General features: G+C 35.9%; 2 protein-coding genes across 2 annotated transcripts in view; one reads left to right on the top strand and one right to left on the bottom strand.

The window, feature by feature from the left end:
* The first annotated feature begins 9,974 nt into the window (after positions 1–9,974).
* Positions 9,975–12,249, top strand: LOC109861465. The gene is made up of 3 exons (XM_020441125.1): positions 9,975–10,442; positions 10,564–11,820; positions 11,899–12,249. Exons 1-3 carry the CDS (start codon positions 9,975–9,977, stop codon positions 12,247–12,249), a joined length of 2,076 nt encoding a protein of 691 aa, XP_020296714.1.
* Positions 12,250–12,533: 284 nt separating this feature from the next.
* Positions 12,534–14,111, bottom strand: part of LOC109861466 — a 3,968-nt gene continuing 2,390 nt past the window's right edge. The window contains exon 2 of the mRNA XM_020441126.1: positions 12,534–12,743. Coding sequence (XP_020296715.1) covers positions 12,534–12,743 — 210 coding nt within the window. The remainder of the gene's footprint in view (positions 12,744–14,111) is intronic.

Raw genomic sequence — 14,111 nt, forward strand, 5'->3', positions numbered from 1 at the left:
AGAAAGTAGAGAAAGAATGGGATGGCATGAAGGAGAAGATAAAAAACATATTTGGAAAAAAAAATGGGAAGGAAAATGAGAAGAGATGGAAAGGGTGATGCAAAGAGGCGAAGAAGAACGTGAAGGTGGAATTAAAGAAGTGGAGAAAAGGGAAAGGAAAATTATATAGAGAAGAAAAAGATATATAAAATCCTATGTGATAGAAAGAAGAAATAGGAAAATGAGAAATGGACAGAGTATAACCAAAAAGGCGAAGACAGCGAAGCAAATGGGAGGTGATTTGGGAGGTGATAAATAGAGAGAAAAGAAAAAGACGGAGAGCGAGAAATGAGATTGAGGTAGAGGAATGGGAAAGGAATGGGATTGGAAAGTTGTAAGAAGGGAAAAGAGAGGAGCGGAGGACGACGAAGAAGAGGAGCTAAGGAAAGAAGAAGTGGTAAATGCGATCAAGAAAATAAAGGATAAAAAAGCGGTAAGGAGAGATGGAATTCCAGAGGAGATCTGGAAATATGGAGCAAGAAAGATGCAAGAATGGATGTGGAAAATGTACGGGAGGATATGGAGAGGTGAAGAATGAATAGAGGAGTGGAATGAAGGTGTAGTGATACTGGTGTTAAAAAAGGGGGAAGGGAATAGGGTGGAAGACTTCAGAGGAATAACTTTGGCGGGACCATTATATAAGTATATGCAGAAGTGTTAGCAGAAAGGCTGAGGAAAGAAATGGAAAGAAGAGGTTTGATCCCAAAGAACCAAGCGGAATTTAGAAAAGGGAGGAGGGTGATGGATAATATTTATGTACTGAATTACCTGGTAAATAGAAATGTGAGTAGGGAAGGAGGAAAATTAGTAACGTTGTTTGTTGATTTGAGAGCGGCGTTTGATATGATGAACAGAGAAATACTATTGATGACAATGAAAGAAAGAGAGAGAGGGGTAAGGGAGGAGCTGGTGAAAAGGTGTGGGAATCTATATAGAGAAACAAGGAATAGAGTGAGGGCCGGGGAAAAAATAGGAAAAGGATTTTGGACAGGAAGAGGGGTAAAGCAAGAATATCCGCTGAGCCCTATTTTATTTAATATTTTGGCGGACTTCGAAGATTGGTTAGAAAAGAATGATTGGGGAGGGGTTAAACTGAAAGGAAGAAAAGTGTTCACGCTTGCTTATGCAGATGATGTGGTTTTGTTGGCAGAGAATGAAGAAGGGATGAGAGGAATAATAAGAGGTCTGGAAAAATATTTGAAAGAAAAAGGGATGGAATTAAACGTAAGAAAATCGAAGGTGAATGAGATTCAAGAGAGCAAGTGAAAGAGAGAAAAAGATAGAATGGTGGTGGAAAGGAGAGAGAATAGAGAAAGTAAAGGAATTCAGGTATTTGGTATACGTCTTTCAGAGAAATGGGTGAAGGAAAAGGTGAAAAAGAAGATGGCAGTGATGAGTCAGATATGAGAAATAGGGAAAATGAGATTTGGAAAAGACTGGGGGAAAAGATTGTGGATGTTTGAGGCGTTGGTGTGGTCGGTGCTAGGCTTTGGGGTGGAAGGAATGGGTTAATATAAAAAGATATATTAAGTGGGTATTGGGAGTAGATTGGAGGACGCCTGGATACATGGTTAGAAAGAAAACACAGAGGGAGTTATTAAAAGGAAGGGCTTGGAGGTTTGAAGACAGGTTGGAGAGAGGGGAGGGGTGTTTTAGCGAGGAGATGTCTGGAGGAGATAAAAAATAGGGGGGGTGGAGAAGATTTCAAGGTGGGAAAAGAAAAGGTTAGAATATTTTAGAGATAGAGGAGTAGAAACTGGGAGTATGAGGGAGATGAAAGGAAAGGATGAAGGGAAGGCACAAGAATTAATTAAGAAAGAGAAGGAAATGCAGAGAGAAGAAAGGTAGGAGAAAAGAAAAAATTCAAAATATAATAAGTGGTATAAGTTGATAAAAGAGGAAGGGGTACCAAGGTATTTGAAGAGAGGGGAGAAAGTAGGTGGCAAAGGATGGCAAATTTTAAACTGGGATCTGAAGTAAAGGGAGGGAGATATTGGGAGGATGTACAGGATAGATTATGTAGAGTATGTGGAATAGAACTAGAGGAATGGGAGCATGTATGGGAGGAATGTGAGAGATGGGGGGCAATGGGGAAATGGGAGGATATGGTGGAGATAGTTTTGGGGTAAAGGGAGAGGGGGAGAATTGGATGAGGATCCTGGAGGAGTTCAGAAGAGAAGCGGAGAGAAACGAAATAGAGGAGAATGGGGAGGGAAAGGAATGAATGAGAGAGAATACGTGAGATTGAGAGGTGAGAGAGAAATGAGAGGAAGAATAGAAGGAGAAGGAAGCAAATGAATGAAAGAGGGATGTAAATTATGTTCTGGCAAAACCGGAGGTCCACGGATAAGAATTAGAGCGGTGTGTGTATGCAGATAGATTAGATGAATATGTAAGTTAGTAATAAGTTAGCGTTTAAGTTTGCAGTAAAATAGTTATAAGTTAATGTTAAGATTTGTGATAAGAATTGTGGAGTGTAAAATATTGTAACCCTAAGGGAAATTAATTAATAAAATACTACTACTACTACAAAAAGATGTTCTATATGAAATTGTTTCACCGCGNTATTGTTTTTATATGAATAAACTCTATTAATTTTTTAACAAATAAAGGCGTTATCAATGGCTGTTGAAGCAAACACAGATGCTGATGTGTAAGTGGTTGAATCAATTTATTGAACTTAATGCAAAACGTTTTCGACCTTGTATTAGGTCTTTCTCACTACAATTCTACAATTATAAAATTAATGTAAAAACCAAATAATTATGAAAAATTTAAAAAATCGCAGAAGAAACATATTAAGATATTAACTTTACTTACAAATTACTGTTGTAAAAGTCGTCACACAGTGCTGTCAAGAATGTTCATGTCGCAAAAGCAGACACGATCAACACTTTACAAGTTAATAAAGCGACTGAGAAACCGAGTGTGTGTCAATTTGAATAGAAGTCAAAGCAGCAAACAACAAGACACATTACGATGTATTATCAACAAAAGTAAGTACGATTTGTCTAAATTTTCAGTGTCGCTCTGTAAATTAAGCCCGCGGATTTGACTTCTTATGTATAACGTTTCTGATATCAACCGTTTATTATAAGATCTCTCACTATCTAATATTTTTACCTTATCCTATTCGAAATCATGTGAGTATTGTATTCTGTGGTCAGTAATTACAGATTTTTGAAAGGAGTTTCTATTAATATGGTTTTTGTGTTCTTTAATTCTCGCATGTAACATTCTGCCAGTTTGTCCTACATATGAAGCATCACAATCACGGCACTTAATTTTATATACAACAGAAGGACGTGAAAGCAGAGGTAGAGGATCCTTGAGAACGTTGATGAATTTAGCCAGTTTATTAATACTATAAAAAGCTAAGCGAGTATGTGAGTCTTTTGGAAATATTTTTAAAAATTTTACCGAAAAATTATTTATGTAAGGCATGACAAACCAGTGACGTTGTGTATCATTAGAATTATTGTTAGTCAAAAATCTTCTTAAGTCATTATTTTTAAAGAAATTATGTTTCAGTCTTAGAATAAAAATATCATAGATGAAGTCAATAGGATAATTGTTATCAATTAAAATATTAAAAATAAAGTCAAAATTCTTAGAATGGAATTTAGGATGTGATAAAAAGAAGGTTCTGTCCACAAGGCTGATGACCGTGCCTCTTTTTTGGAAACTAGGATGGTTGGAAAAATAGTTAAGGTATCTGCCTGAGAAGGCCTATGATACCAGTCGTGTATTAATCTATTGTTGTTTTTGATAATTGTAATGTCCAAAAAGTTTAGTCTATCGCCACCAACCTCCATGGTGAATTGAAGTCAAGGGTGATATGAATTGTAACGGTTTAGCATCAAATTGATCTCCAGGAACCATGAGAATTTTTAAAAAGAAGAATTTTTTTAGCAATCAATCTCGTTTTTAACTCCACTTTTTTTCTTTTTAATAATAAATATTATAAACAGACCTTTGGTGCACCTATGGGCTCTCCTTTCTCTCCGATTCTAGCTGACATTGTCATGCAGGATCTTGAATTATCTATTATTGGTTCTCTTTCCTTCTGTCCACCCCTACATGTCAGATACGTTGATGATATAGCTCTCATGGTTCCTGTTTTAAACCGTTATAATTGTAGAATTGTATTGAGAAAGACCTAATACAAGGTCGAAAACGTTTTGCATTAAGTTCAATAAATTGATTCAACCACTTACACATCAGCATCTGTGTTTGCTTCAACAGCCATTGATAACGCCTTTGTTTGTTAAAAAATCTTGAAGCTTCATACATACATCTTTACATATCTATTAATTTTGACATAAGCTTATTCAACTTTCGACATATATCTATTTATAATCTTTTATAGTTATAATCTTTTTCTTCTTACTTATGCACTGTTAGCTCTATTCATTTGTTAATGTGTTTCTAGTTTTACATATATTTAATCGTATACGCAAAATATATATAGATATAATATAATATAATAATAATTTAATATAATTGTATTTATTTAGTGGCTATATATAATAGTATATAAATTTTTAACCGAGACTTTTACAATATACGTTCCTCTCATACCGGAGACATTATAATTTCATTTATTACACACATATATACCCAGATAGCACAAAATCTTTAGGAGTATCATAAATATGTCCAGAACAACTTAGGACATTTATAGGACGTTTTAAGATATTATTATAAATACATTTTATAAATATTTAATATGTATACATGATTACATTTAGTTATGTAAAGTATTTAATATAATTTATAATTATTGACTATTGTAATAAAATATTAATGTCTACTGTATAATTACTAGATGTCTACAGACTATCTACTTTTTCTATTATATATATTGGACGTCTTTTGATTTTTCAGAGGACATCTACATATCTGAGAATTAATTGGTAACATAGTTACAAAATATACTATATTATCTTTTTTATAACAGAACTTTTTCACGTATATCCAAAATACATCCTAAAGAACATCCAGAGAACATCCTATTGTATGTTTTCAAAAAAGTTTCCTCGGGATATTTTCTAAACGTTTTTTTGGACATACTACGCTGCCTCAGTCAAACTTATCATATTGATTTATTAAAACATTAATATTTACTGTATATTTTAAGTGTATTTACCGCGTATGTTATTTAAATATATGACCGTTTCTTACTACATAAAACATCGAAATCCCTTTGCATTACAATCGATTTACTTTTTACCTGCTACATCGGAGAAATTCCAATTTAATTCGGATTAATTTTGCCAATCACAAAAAAATCGGATCCTTATTACATTAAAATCATAATAATATAATTTTATTTATATATAAGTTTAAATATTGTTGAAATTTGGAAGTTAGAGATATATTTTCTACTCTTAGTTGTTTCCAAAAAAGATTTTAGTAATTAGGTTCAGTGGTCTTGCGGTCTGAATGCAGAAGTTATAAACATAGAGATCTTAATGCGAGTTTGAATCTACTTACCACTTTAGAATTTTTTCCGGGTCAGTTCTTTTCGATCGAATTTATCAGTTAAAAAACAAACTGAATCGAGTTTGCATAATAATTACATATATTAATTTTTGTATGATTATATATATGAAATTTTTTGCGGGGAATATCCTAAGTAATGTAATAATGAGAGTTCTAACCCAGGAGCTCCGAGGGGGGTGCGGGGTATGACGTCACAGGGAGTGGTGACGTCACGATGACGTCACAGGGGAATGACGTCTCGATGACGTCACAGGATATAACGTCACAGGAGAGTAAGTCACGATGACGTCAAGGGGTATGACGTCACAGAAAAAGGGGGACGTCACAAGACGTAACGTCACGCGGCGGCAATATGGCGGTGAACCCTGACGATCACCATTACGTCACCGGAAGTGACGTCACGCGGCGGGCAATATGGCGGCGGACTCCGACGATCACTATTGACGTCACGTGGTGGCAATTTGGCGGAGGACAATATGGCGATTTTACGGTATGTACTTATATATGTGAAATGTATTTATATGTAAAATAATTTTTTGTTTACTACAACATGTACCACAAAAATTGCATTGTTTTTTCTACGCGATGTTGCAATTATTTTTACGTATTATGTATATATGTATTGTGTATTTACTACAATACGTGTCGCAGCGTTATACAGTCTAAAATCTGCATAGTTGCATTTTTTGGCAATACGTCTACGCGCGAAGTTGCAGATGTAGTGATAAACAGCACAGACAAAATATGGATATATTTAGATTTTATTCAGAACGCAATGATTTCATGCATCGCGTTACAAAGTATATTCTATACATATTACAAAGTATATTACATACATGCACAATATTTGTTTTACACGCATATTCCTTTTTTTTATATTATTTTGTATGTGTCGCGATGTCTAATGTTTGTACAGTAAATATGTTATATCTACATTTTTTTTAAATGTTATATCTAGATTTTTTATTAAGAAGATAATGTTTACACATTATTTACACGCATCATACACAATATCTTATAAAGCGCATGCCAACAGCTCGCAATTTATAATTGCTCTATTGTCATACACTTGACTTTGACATATCGCTGTTGCAGCTTTGCATACATCAGTGATATTTTGTTCTCGTAACACGTGAACAAACTGCGCAAACTTTATGTTGACTACATGAGTGTGTTCAGCCAACCAATAATACATGTTTTCAATACAAAAATTTAAAATTAATAAAAATTTTACGGTTGGTGGTTTCATATACAAGCACTTATCGTTTAACGTAAATTTTACAACTCGTGCGTCACGCATAATAACGATATTTAGCGCCAAATCGCGAAGCCATAAAGTAGCAGATATATCGGCTGATTGTAGCAGTTGGTGAATATCTGTCTGCTTCTGGATGATCGTTTGTCATGTGGAAAATGGTATAAGCAATGAATTTCCATAGTTCCATCTCTAATAACTATCTCCACATAGGAGATTGGACCGACACTTATTCCAATTTCAATGTATTTGTACGCTGTTGATGTTAGCGCGTACCGTCTTCCCAAAATGCGAGTCGCCCGATGTAGAAGAGACGCAGTTGACACAGTATAAAAAAATAAATATGTTAGATAATAAAATGCTCCAAAATCATTCAAAATAAGAAAAAGTTGATACAGCAGTTTGAAGCAAACACTGATGTTGAAGTGTAAGGTGAAAAATGTTTATTAAAGAATATGTGTGGTCTGTATAAACGTTTCGACCCTTGATTTGGGTCTTTATCAATATAAATTCTACAAGAAAAATTATAATTGTCACGAAGTTGGAANGAATACATAAATAAAAGATTGATAAAAACTTACAATGAGTAAATAGATGGATTTACGTTAGTAAAGATGTGTGTCACAAAAACACATAAGGCTGTCACATCTTCACAGAAGCGATTTAGTAACTGAGAGATACGAAGTATACATACATTTTAAATCAAATCAGAATCAAAGTCACGTGTCACTGACAAAGGCTGAGAACGTGTGTTATCTACAAATGGTAAATATGATTTGTCTAATCCTTCTGTGTCGCTATGTAAGTTCAGCCCGCGACTTTGACTCTTGATGTACAGAGTCTCTGAGATTAAACGTTTGTAGTAAGATCTTTCACTGTCTAAGATTTCAACACAATCCCAGTCAAATTCATGTGAAAAATTAATTCTATGTTTCGTGATCACTGAATTCTGTGCGGAGGTTCTATTGATATGATTTTTGTGTTCTTTTATTCTAGTCAGTAGCATTCTACTTGTCTGACCGACATATGACAACTTTTCCTTATAAAAAAAATAGTTACACGAGTGAATAAAGTGTACATACTGTACATGGCAAAAACTTACCTATTGCGTGCAATCTTTGTTACACTTCCTGCTGGCCGCTACGGTATACATGTATTCTTCTGAACCCACGGTGAAAAATCGACTAACGCGATGTCACGTAAGAGTTCTCTTAAATACTGACCGATCCCACTACTTTGTATTAAAAAAGTGATGATGGCATCAAAAGTATGACTCATTTTATATTAGATCAAAAACTGCTGGTGACAACTAATTGCATATTAGAGAAAAAAAATTGATGACAAAGTGCTATATGTATGACTCATAAGTTCTGCAAAAATTACTTTTGTCGGATCAGATTTCACCGATTTGATCACGTATTAAAGTATTATATTTCTAGTTTTATACTAAATAAGAAATGTTGCTGTCAGCAAAAAAACTTGCTAGCTTCGTATTAGAGACAAATGGTAATGTAACTGCTACATATGACTCATAAAGTCTGCAAAATTGCATTATTTTTTTTGTTGAGTGTCAAATTTCATCGGTTAGATAAAGAACATACTGATGTTAGTAAAAAATTGCTAACTGCGTATTACAGAAGAAATAATGATGCAATTTCAACATGACTCATAAATTCTGCAAAAACCTGCACTTTTGTCAGATCAGTATCAAATTTCATTTCTATGAAACAAAGATGTGCGTTATAGTATTTTTCGTAAGCCAAACAAATGCAGCATCAGCAACAAGTGCACTATAAAAAGGTAATAAGCGTCGCATAAAATCAGTATTTCATCGGAAAATAGATTAGACAATCAGTCGGTGTATGTTCCAAAATAACGTGTTACAAAAAGTGAAAAAATAGAAAATACACTCATGCAGTTAGAGCGCGATATATTGGAGCAATCAACTCGTTTAAACTCGCGAAAAAAGTCGTCTCATGGGAGCAGCGATGTGAAGAATGTCTCGAAGTATTGAAAGAACATAGTCGGAACAAACGTCCACAATTGTCTGTAGGAGTCAGACATTCGCTGATTGTTAGAATTGCGCGACTCGAAGGATTAAAAAACTTACTGCGTCGACAGATTGCATATATTGGTGGCGGACATAGACTTACATGGCGAAAGATTGACACCGTTTTTGAGAGTAGACTAATGACGGGTGCTATTATCAACGAACATCATGTTGAGCCTCGCCATTTTCTCGAACACGCGAAAAGCACGGTGTTGGAAAAAGTGCAAAACGCCATTGAGAAACACAGTAATCTCAAAGTCAATACAGTGTTCAATGGTGAATTTGTATCAGGAGAAAAACAGGCGAATAAAAGTATAACTACGAGAAATTCGGACCTCTTTTGTGCAACCAATTTAGATGAGTGGTACGAGCGATATGTCATCAAACCCACGTTAACGTTTTTAGATGAATTCCAAGAACGTGATAGTGGATGGGCTTTGTCACGTATACTGAATTTAATCGTAAACGTGAACAAGTACAATCCATTACGCGCAGGATGTTGTATAAATTTGCTATCAGAAGTTAAATTTAAGAGAGCGGTAATTAATGTGCTATCTGAAGACAATGCATGCTTTGCATGGTCGGTTGTCGCCGCTCTTTATCCAGTCGAAAGACATGTAGAACGCGCATCATCGTATCATCACTATACGACAATGCTAAATCTATAGGACATTGTGTTTTCAATGAGTGTACACCAAATACCAAAATTTCAACGACTCAACAACATCTCTGTCAATGTGTACAACATGGAACTGAGAAGGAAGAAGAATGAACCAAACGAACTTGTCATCCTTCCAATACGTCTTACAGAGCAGAAAAGAGAAAAGCACGTAAACTTGCTCTACGTTTTGGATCCGCGAGAAGTTAATCTGGGGCACTTTGCATGCATAAAGAATCTGTCTCGACTTATGAGTGCACAAGTATGCAAACACAATGGAAAAAAATATATTTGCAATAGGTATGCTTGCATTATATATAGAATGCGTGACAATATAAGAAATTAATGTAATATGTATATTTTTTGCAGATGTTTACACTACTTTCATTCTCTGGACAAGTTGAATTTCCACACGGTAGATTGCGAAAACTTGAACAACTGCGCGATCCGGTTACCGGCGGAAGATGATGTGGCTCAGTTTTACCAACAACAGAAGAAAGAAACGTCTTTTGTTTGTAGTATACCTTGAGAGCGTATTATACAAGACTGATGGAGAGACGCAGCAGCAAGAAACGTCCTATGCGTACCAATATCACAAAACGTTTAGCATAGGATTTTACGTCCGCTGCTCATACAACGACTCCTTTCTTGTTTATCGGTATCGTCGCGGCGAAGATTGCATCGCATGGTTTGTTGAAGAACTCAAAGAATTCGCTAATCGGATAAAAATCATTCTATCTACCAATGTGTCCATGGAAACGTTAACAGAAGAACAAAAACCAGCTTATCGTAACGCGAGTCACTGTCACGTGTGCGAAAAATCATTTGCAGCAGATGACATACAAGTTCGCGATTATTGTCATCTGACTGATCGATACAGAGGTCCTGCGCACTCCAACTGCAACTTAAATTATAAAGATTCACATTATATCCCAGTAATTTTTCACAATTTATCTGGTTACGATGCGCTTTATTATTACAGAAGTTGCGACAGCGTTTGAAGGAAAGATTACTGTTCTCCCTATTAATAAGGAGAGATACATATCTTTTTCCAAGAACGTCACGCAACCGGAAAAAAGTAGTTCAAAGAGTTACAATATAGAGTTGCGATTTATTGATTCGTACAAATTTCTCAGTGCTAGCCTCGATAAACTAGCATCGTTTCTTAACAAAGACAAGTTAAAAATTTTACAATCAGAATTTAGAAATTTATCCGTCGAAAACTTTAAGTTATTAACGCGTAAAGGAGTCTTTCCGTACGAATATGTAGACTTTGTCGACAAGTTGCAAGAGCGACGTTTACCACCGCGTGAGTCATTCTACAGTTCCTTGACCGGTGAAACGATATCTGAGAGTAAATATGCACACGCTGTAAACATCTGGCAACAATTTTCTATTAGTACGTTAGGTGAAGACAGTGATTTATATTTGAAGACTGATGTTTTATTATTGGCTGATATATTTGAGAATTTCCGCGAAAGTTGTATCCGAAGTTATGGATTAGATCCTGCGCATTATTATACTTTACTCGGTTACACGTGGGACGCTATGCTAAAACACACAGGCATAACGTTCGACCTGCTCACAGATGTTGATATGGTTATGTTTATCGAACGCGGTCTTAGTCAGTGCAGCGCAAGATACGCGCACGCTAATAACAAGTACATGCAGATGTATGACACATCAAAACCAACGTCATATCTCATGTATTTTGATATAAATAACTTGTACGGCTGGGCAATGTGTCAGCCACCGTATGATGCATTCCAATGGGTAGACAACGTCTGGAGTGTCGACGTGATGTCTGTGGCATCAACCTTAGATATCGGTTACATCCTTGAAGTCGACCTCGAGTATCCTCGCAAACTGCACGACGTGCACGCTGACCTACCGTTCTGTCCGACGCGTGATAAGCCGCCTGGCAACGACAGGAGAAGCTGCTCGCAACACTACATAACAAAACGCGTTACATCATTCACTATCGTGCCCTGCAACAATGTGTGCGGTCTTTGTATTACAAAGATCCACCGCATATTACAATTCATGCAATCTCAGTGGCTCCGCAGTCACATTAAATTAAATACACAATTTCGAACGCTTGCTAAAAACGACTTTGAAAAAAATGTATACAAATTGATGAATAATGCGGTTTTTGGTAAAACTATGGAAAATGTGCGTAATCATGTAGATATAAAACTCTTAACAAAGTGGGATGGAAAATACGGTGTGGAAGCACTGATCTCCCGACCAAATTTTCATAGCCGAAGCGTCTTTTCTGAAAATTTTATTGCAGTTGAATTGCGCAAACTCAAGGTAAAATTTAACAAACCAATCTACGTAGGCATATGTATATTAGACATATTTAATACATGTTTGTGCGAATTTCACCAGGATTACATGACACCTTTATACCGAGATAAATGCAAAATTATGTACACCGACACAGACAGTCTCATTTATTTCATCAAATGCGAAGACATGTACGATATCATGAAACGTGATATCGTACGATTTGATACAGGTGATTATCCGACTGATAACGTGTATGGTATACCGCGCGCCAACAAAAAGGTTCTAGGATTGATGAAGGATGAAAATAACGGAATTATAATGACTGAATTTGTCGGACTTCGAGCAAAAATGTATGCATTGAAGGTAGACGGAAAGAGAGACATGAAAAAAACCAAAGGTGTAAAGAGTAGGGTCGTAGCGAGAACATTAACGTTTGATGATTACAAGTAGTGTTTGAACGATGAAATCGAAAAGATGCGTCGACAGTCGTGTACGATCAAAGCTACACGAAGTATACACTGTGTTCGAAACTTGCTCTAAGTCCGTACGACGATAAGCGATATATCGTACTCGATTCTACTGAAACATTGCCATGAGGACATTACAAAATACCACAAGAAAAAAACACGTATAATGTATAGTATATTATATGTATATTGTAAATTAATATATGTAATATTGTATATATTGTAAAAGTACTTATAACTGTAAAACTATGTATAAAGTGCATGTGTTTACAATACATTAGTTTTATCTATCCAAGAGTTGTACGACTTGTCTAATCCCAGCCACTTCACATAAACTTTGTCATCTTTCTTGCGCAATACTTTTTCAACGAGATAAACGTCTGGATTTGCAACGCGATGCAGTTCGTGTTCGTAGAATCCTCCAGCAACAGATTGTCCGCGTGAATCCTCAAGCAGATACGTCACGAGATAAGTCGTCTGTATTTTATCGATTTTAAATACTTCAGTTGTCCAATTTGGTGTATATCCTTTGTCGAATAGTGTTTTAAATTTGCTTATGCGTACGGCTAGATTCTCATGCAGACACTGGCGCTTTAGCACCAGCGCTCAAGCGCTGTTTCAAATGTTGAGCAACAGCCAATGAGAGCTCTTCAATTGAGAATAAGTAAAGCGATAATTTATATCCTATTTTATAAATATATTTTTAAATTGTAAACTATTTTTATTATGTTTTTTTCTATTAAATGATATGCAAATCTGTTTGATTTTACATCCTTGTCACAAAATTAAAAAAATTGATCTTCGGCAGTTACAACACTTGTCTAGTGACATTCTGATGACAATAGCGCGCCCAAAAGTTCGACCGAGCTCAACTTTTTCGGACAGCGTATTGTACAATTTTTTCACAAACATATATATATATTTATAGGTAACATATATATGGACCGTTTATTTTGAAAGTGGTGTAAGTCCATTTTTCTTTTGTTTCGAGAAACTTATAGATTAACATCTGTCAATTATGAATTATNAATTACGTGATATCTCATTTTTTTCAAAAATGGACTTACACCACTTTTAAAATAAACGGTCCATATAATGACATATATATATATATACATATAGTGAAAGATAAAATTTGTTTAATCCGATGTTTGCATTAAAATTAGCATAATGTTACGTCCCGTGGACTCCACTTCCTCCTCGCGACGTGACAATAACAAGATATGATATCACGGGAACGCAGCCGCGCGATACTGGCGCGAGACCGGATATCAATTCTCGATAGAGTCAAGAAACACAGAGTTTGGAAAATTTCTGTTTTTCTTTCTCGATAAATTTTCGTTTTTTTTTATCTTAAACGGAAACATACATCCCGGGAATATAAAATCAAGGGAAATCCGACGGATAACGAGAAATTAGGTGATCCCGAGTTTCCCGAGCCGCGGGTATAAAAAGAGCCCCCGCAAGGCTCTTAGAGTCAGAATAAAACGAAATTTTCCGAAGTGCGGTCTTGTCGATACGCGAGCAAACGTAGTGACTCAAAAGAACAATTGTGTTGTGTTGTGTGGATCCTGTTGGAGCTCACTCGACACCGCTGCCGCCGCCGCTCTGTTGCTACCACGTTGCTGCCGCCCGGTACAAACCAACAATAAGTAGTAAGTGCTAGAATTAAGTCGCAAATATTTGTGCCTCACGCCGATCAAAGTTGACAAACTTAAGGTAGCTACGAGAACGGTTGCTCCCCTTGTTGTAAACGAGCTAACGCTGATACGGGATGCAAACGATTCGCAAGAATCCTCAAGCAACTCTCAGCGCGCCCTCGCATTTTTAAACGAGCTAACGCTG

The sequence above is a fragment of the Pseudomyrmex gracilis genome, unplaced genomic scaffold (assembly GCF_002006095.1).
Source record: "Pseudomyrmex gracilis isolate BER0280 unplaced genomic scaffold, ASM200609v1 scaffold_779, whole genome shotgun sequence".
Taxonomy (NCBI): domain Eukaryota; kingdom Metazoa; phylum Arthropoda; class Insecta; order Hymenoptera; family Formicidae; genus Pseudomyrmex; species Pseudomyrmex gracilis.

Bases quoted from the DNA above. Each gene is read 5' to 3' on its own strand.
- LOC109861465 (XM_020441125.1), top strand. From the start codon at position 9,975: ATGTGGCTCAGTTTTACCAACAACAGAAGAAAGAAACGTCTTTTGTTT. The intron at 10,443-10,563 runs GTAATTTTTCAC...TCTTTTTCCAAG, and splicing joins AAGATTCACATTATATCCCA to AACGTCACGCAACCGGAAAA. The intron at 11,821-11,898 runs GTAAAATTTAAC...GAATTTCACCAG, and splicing joins TTGAATTGCGCAAACTCAAG to GATTACATGACACCTTTATA.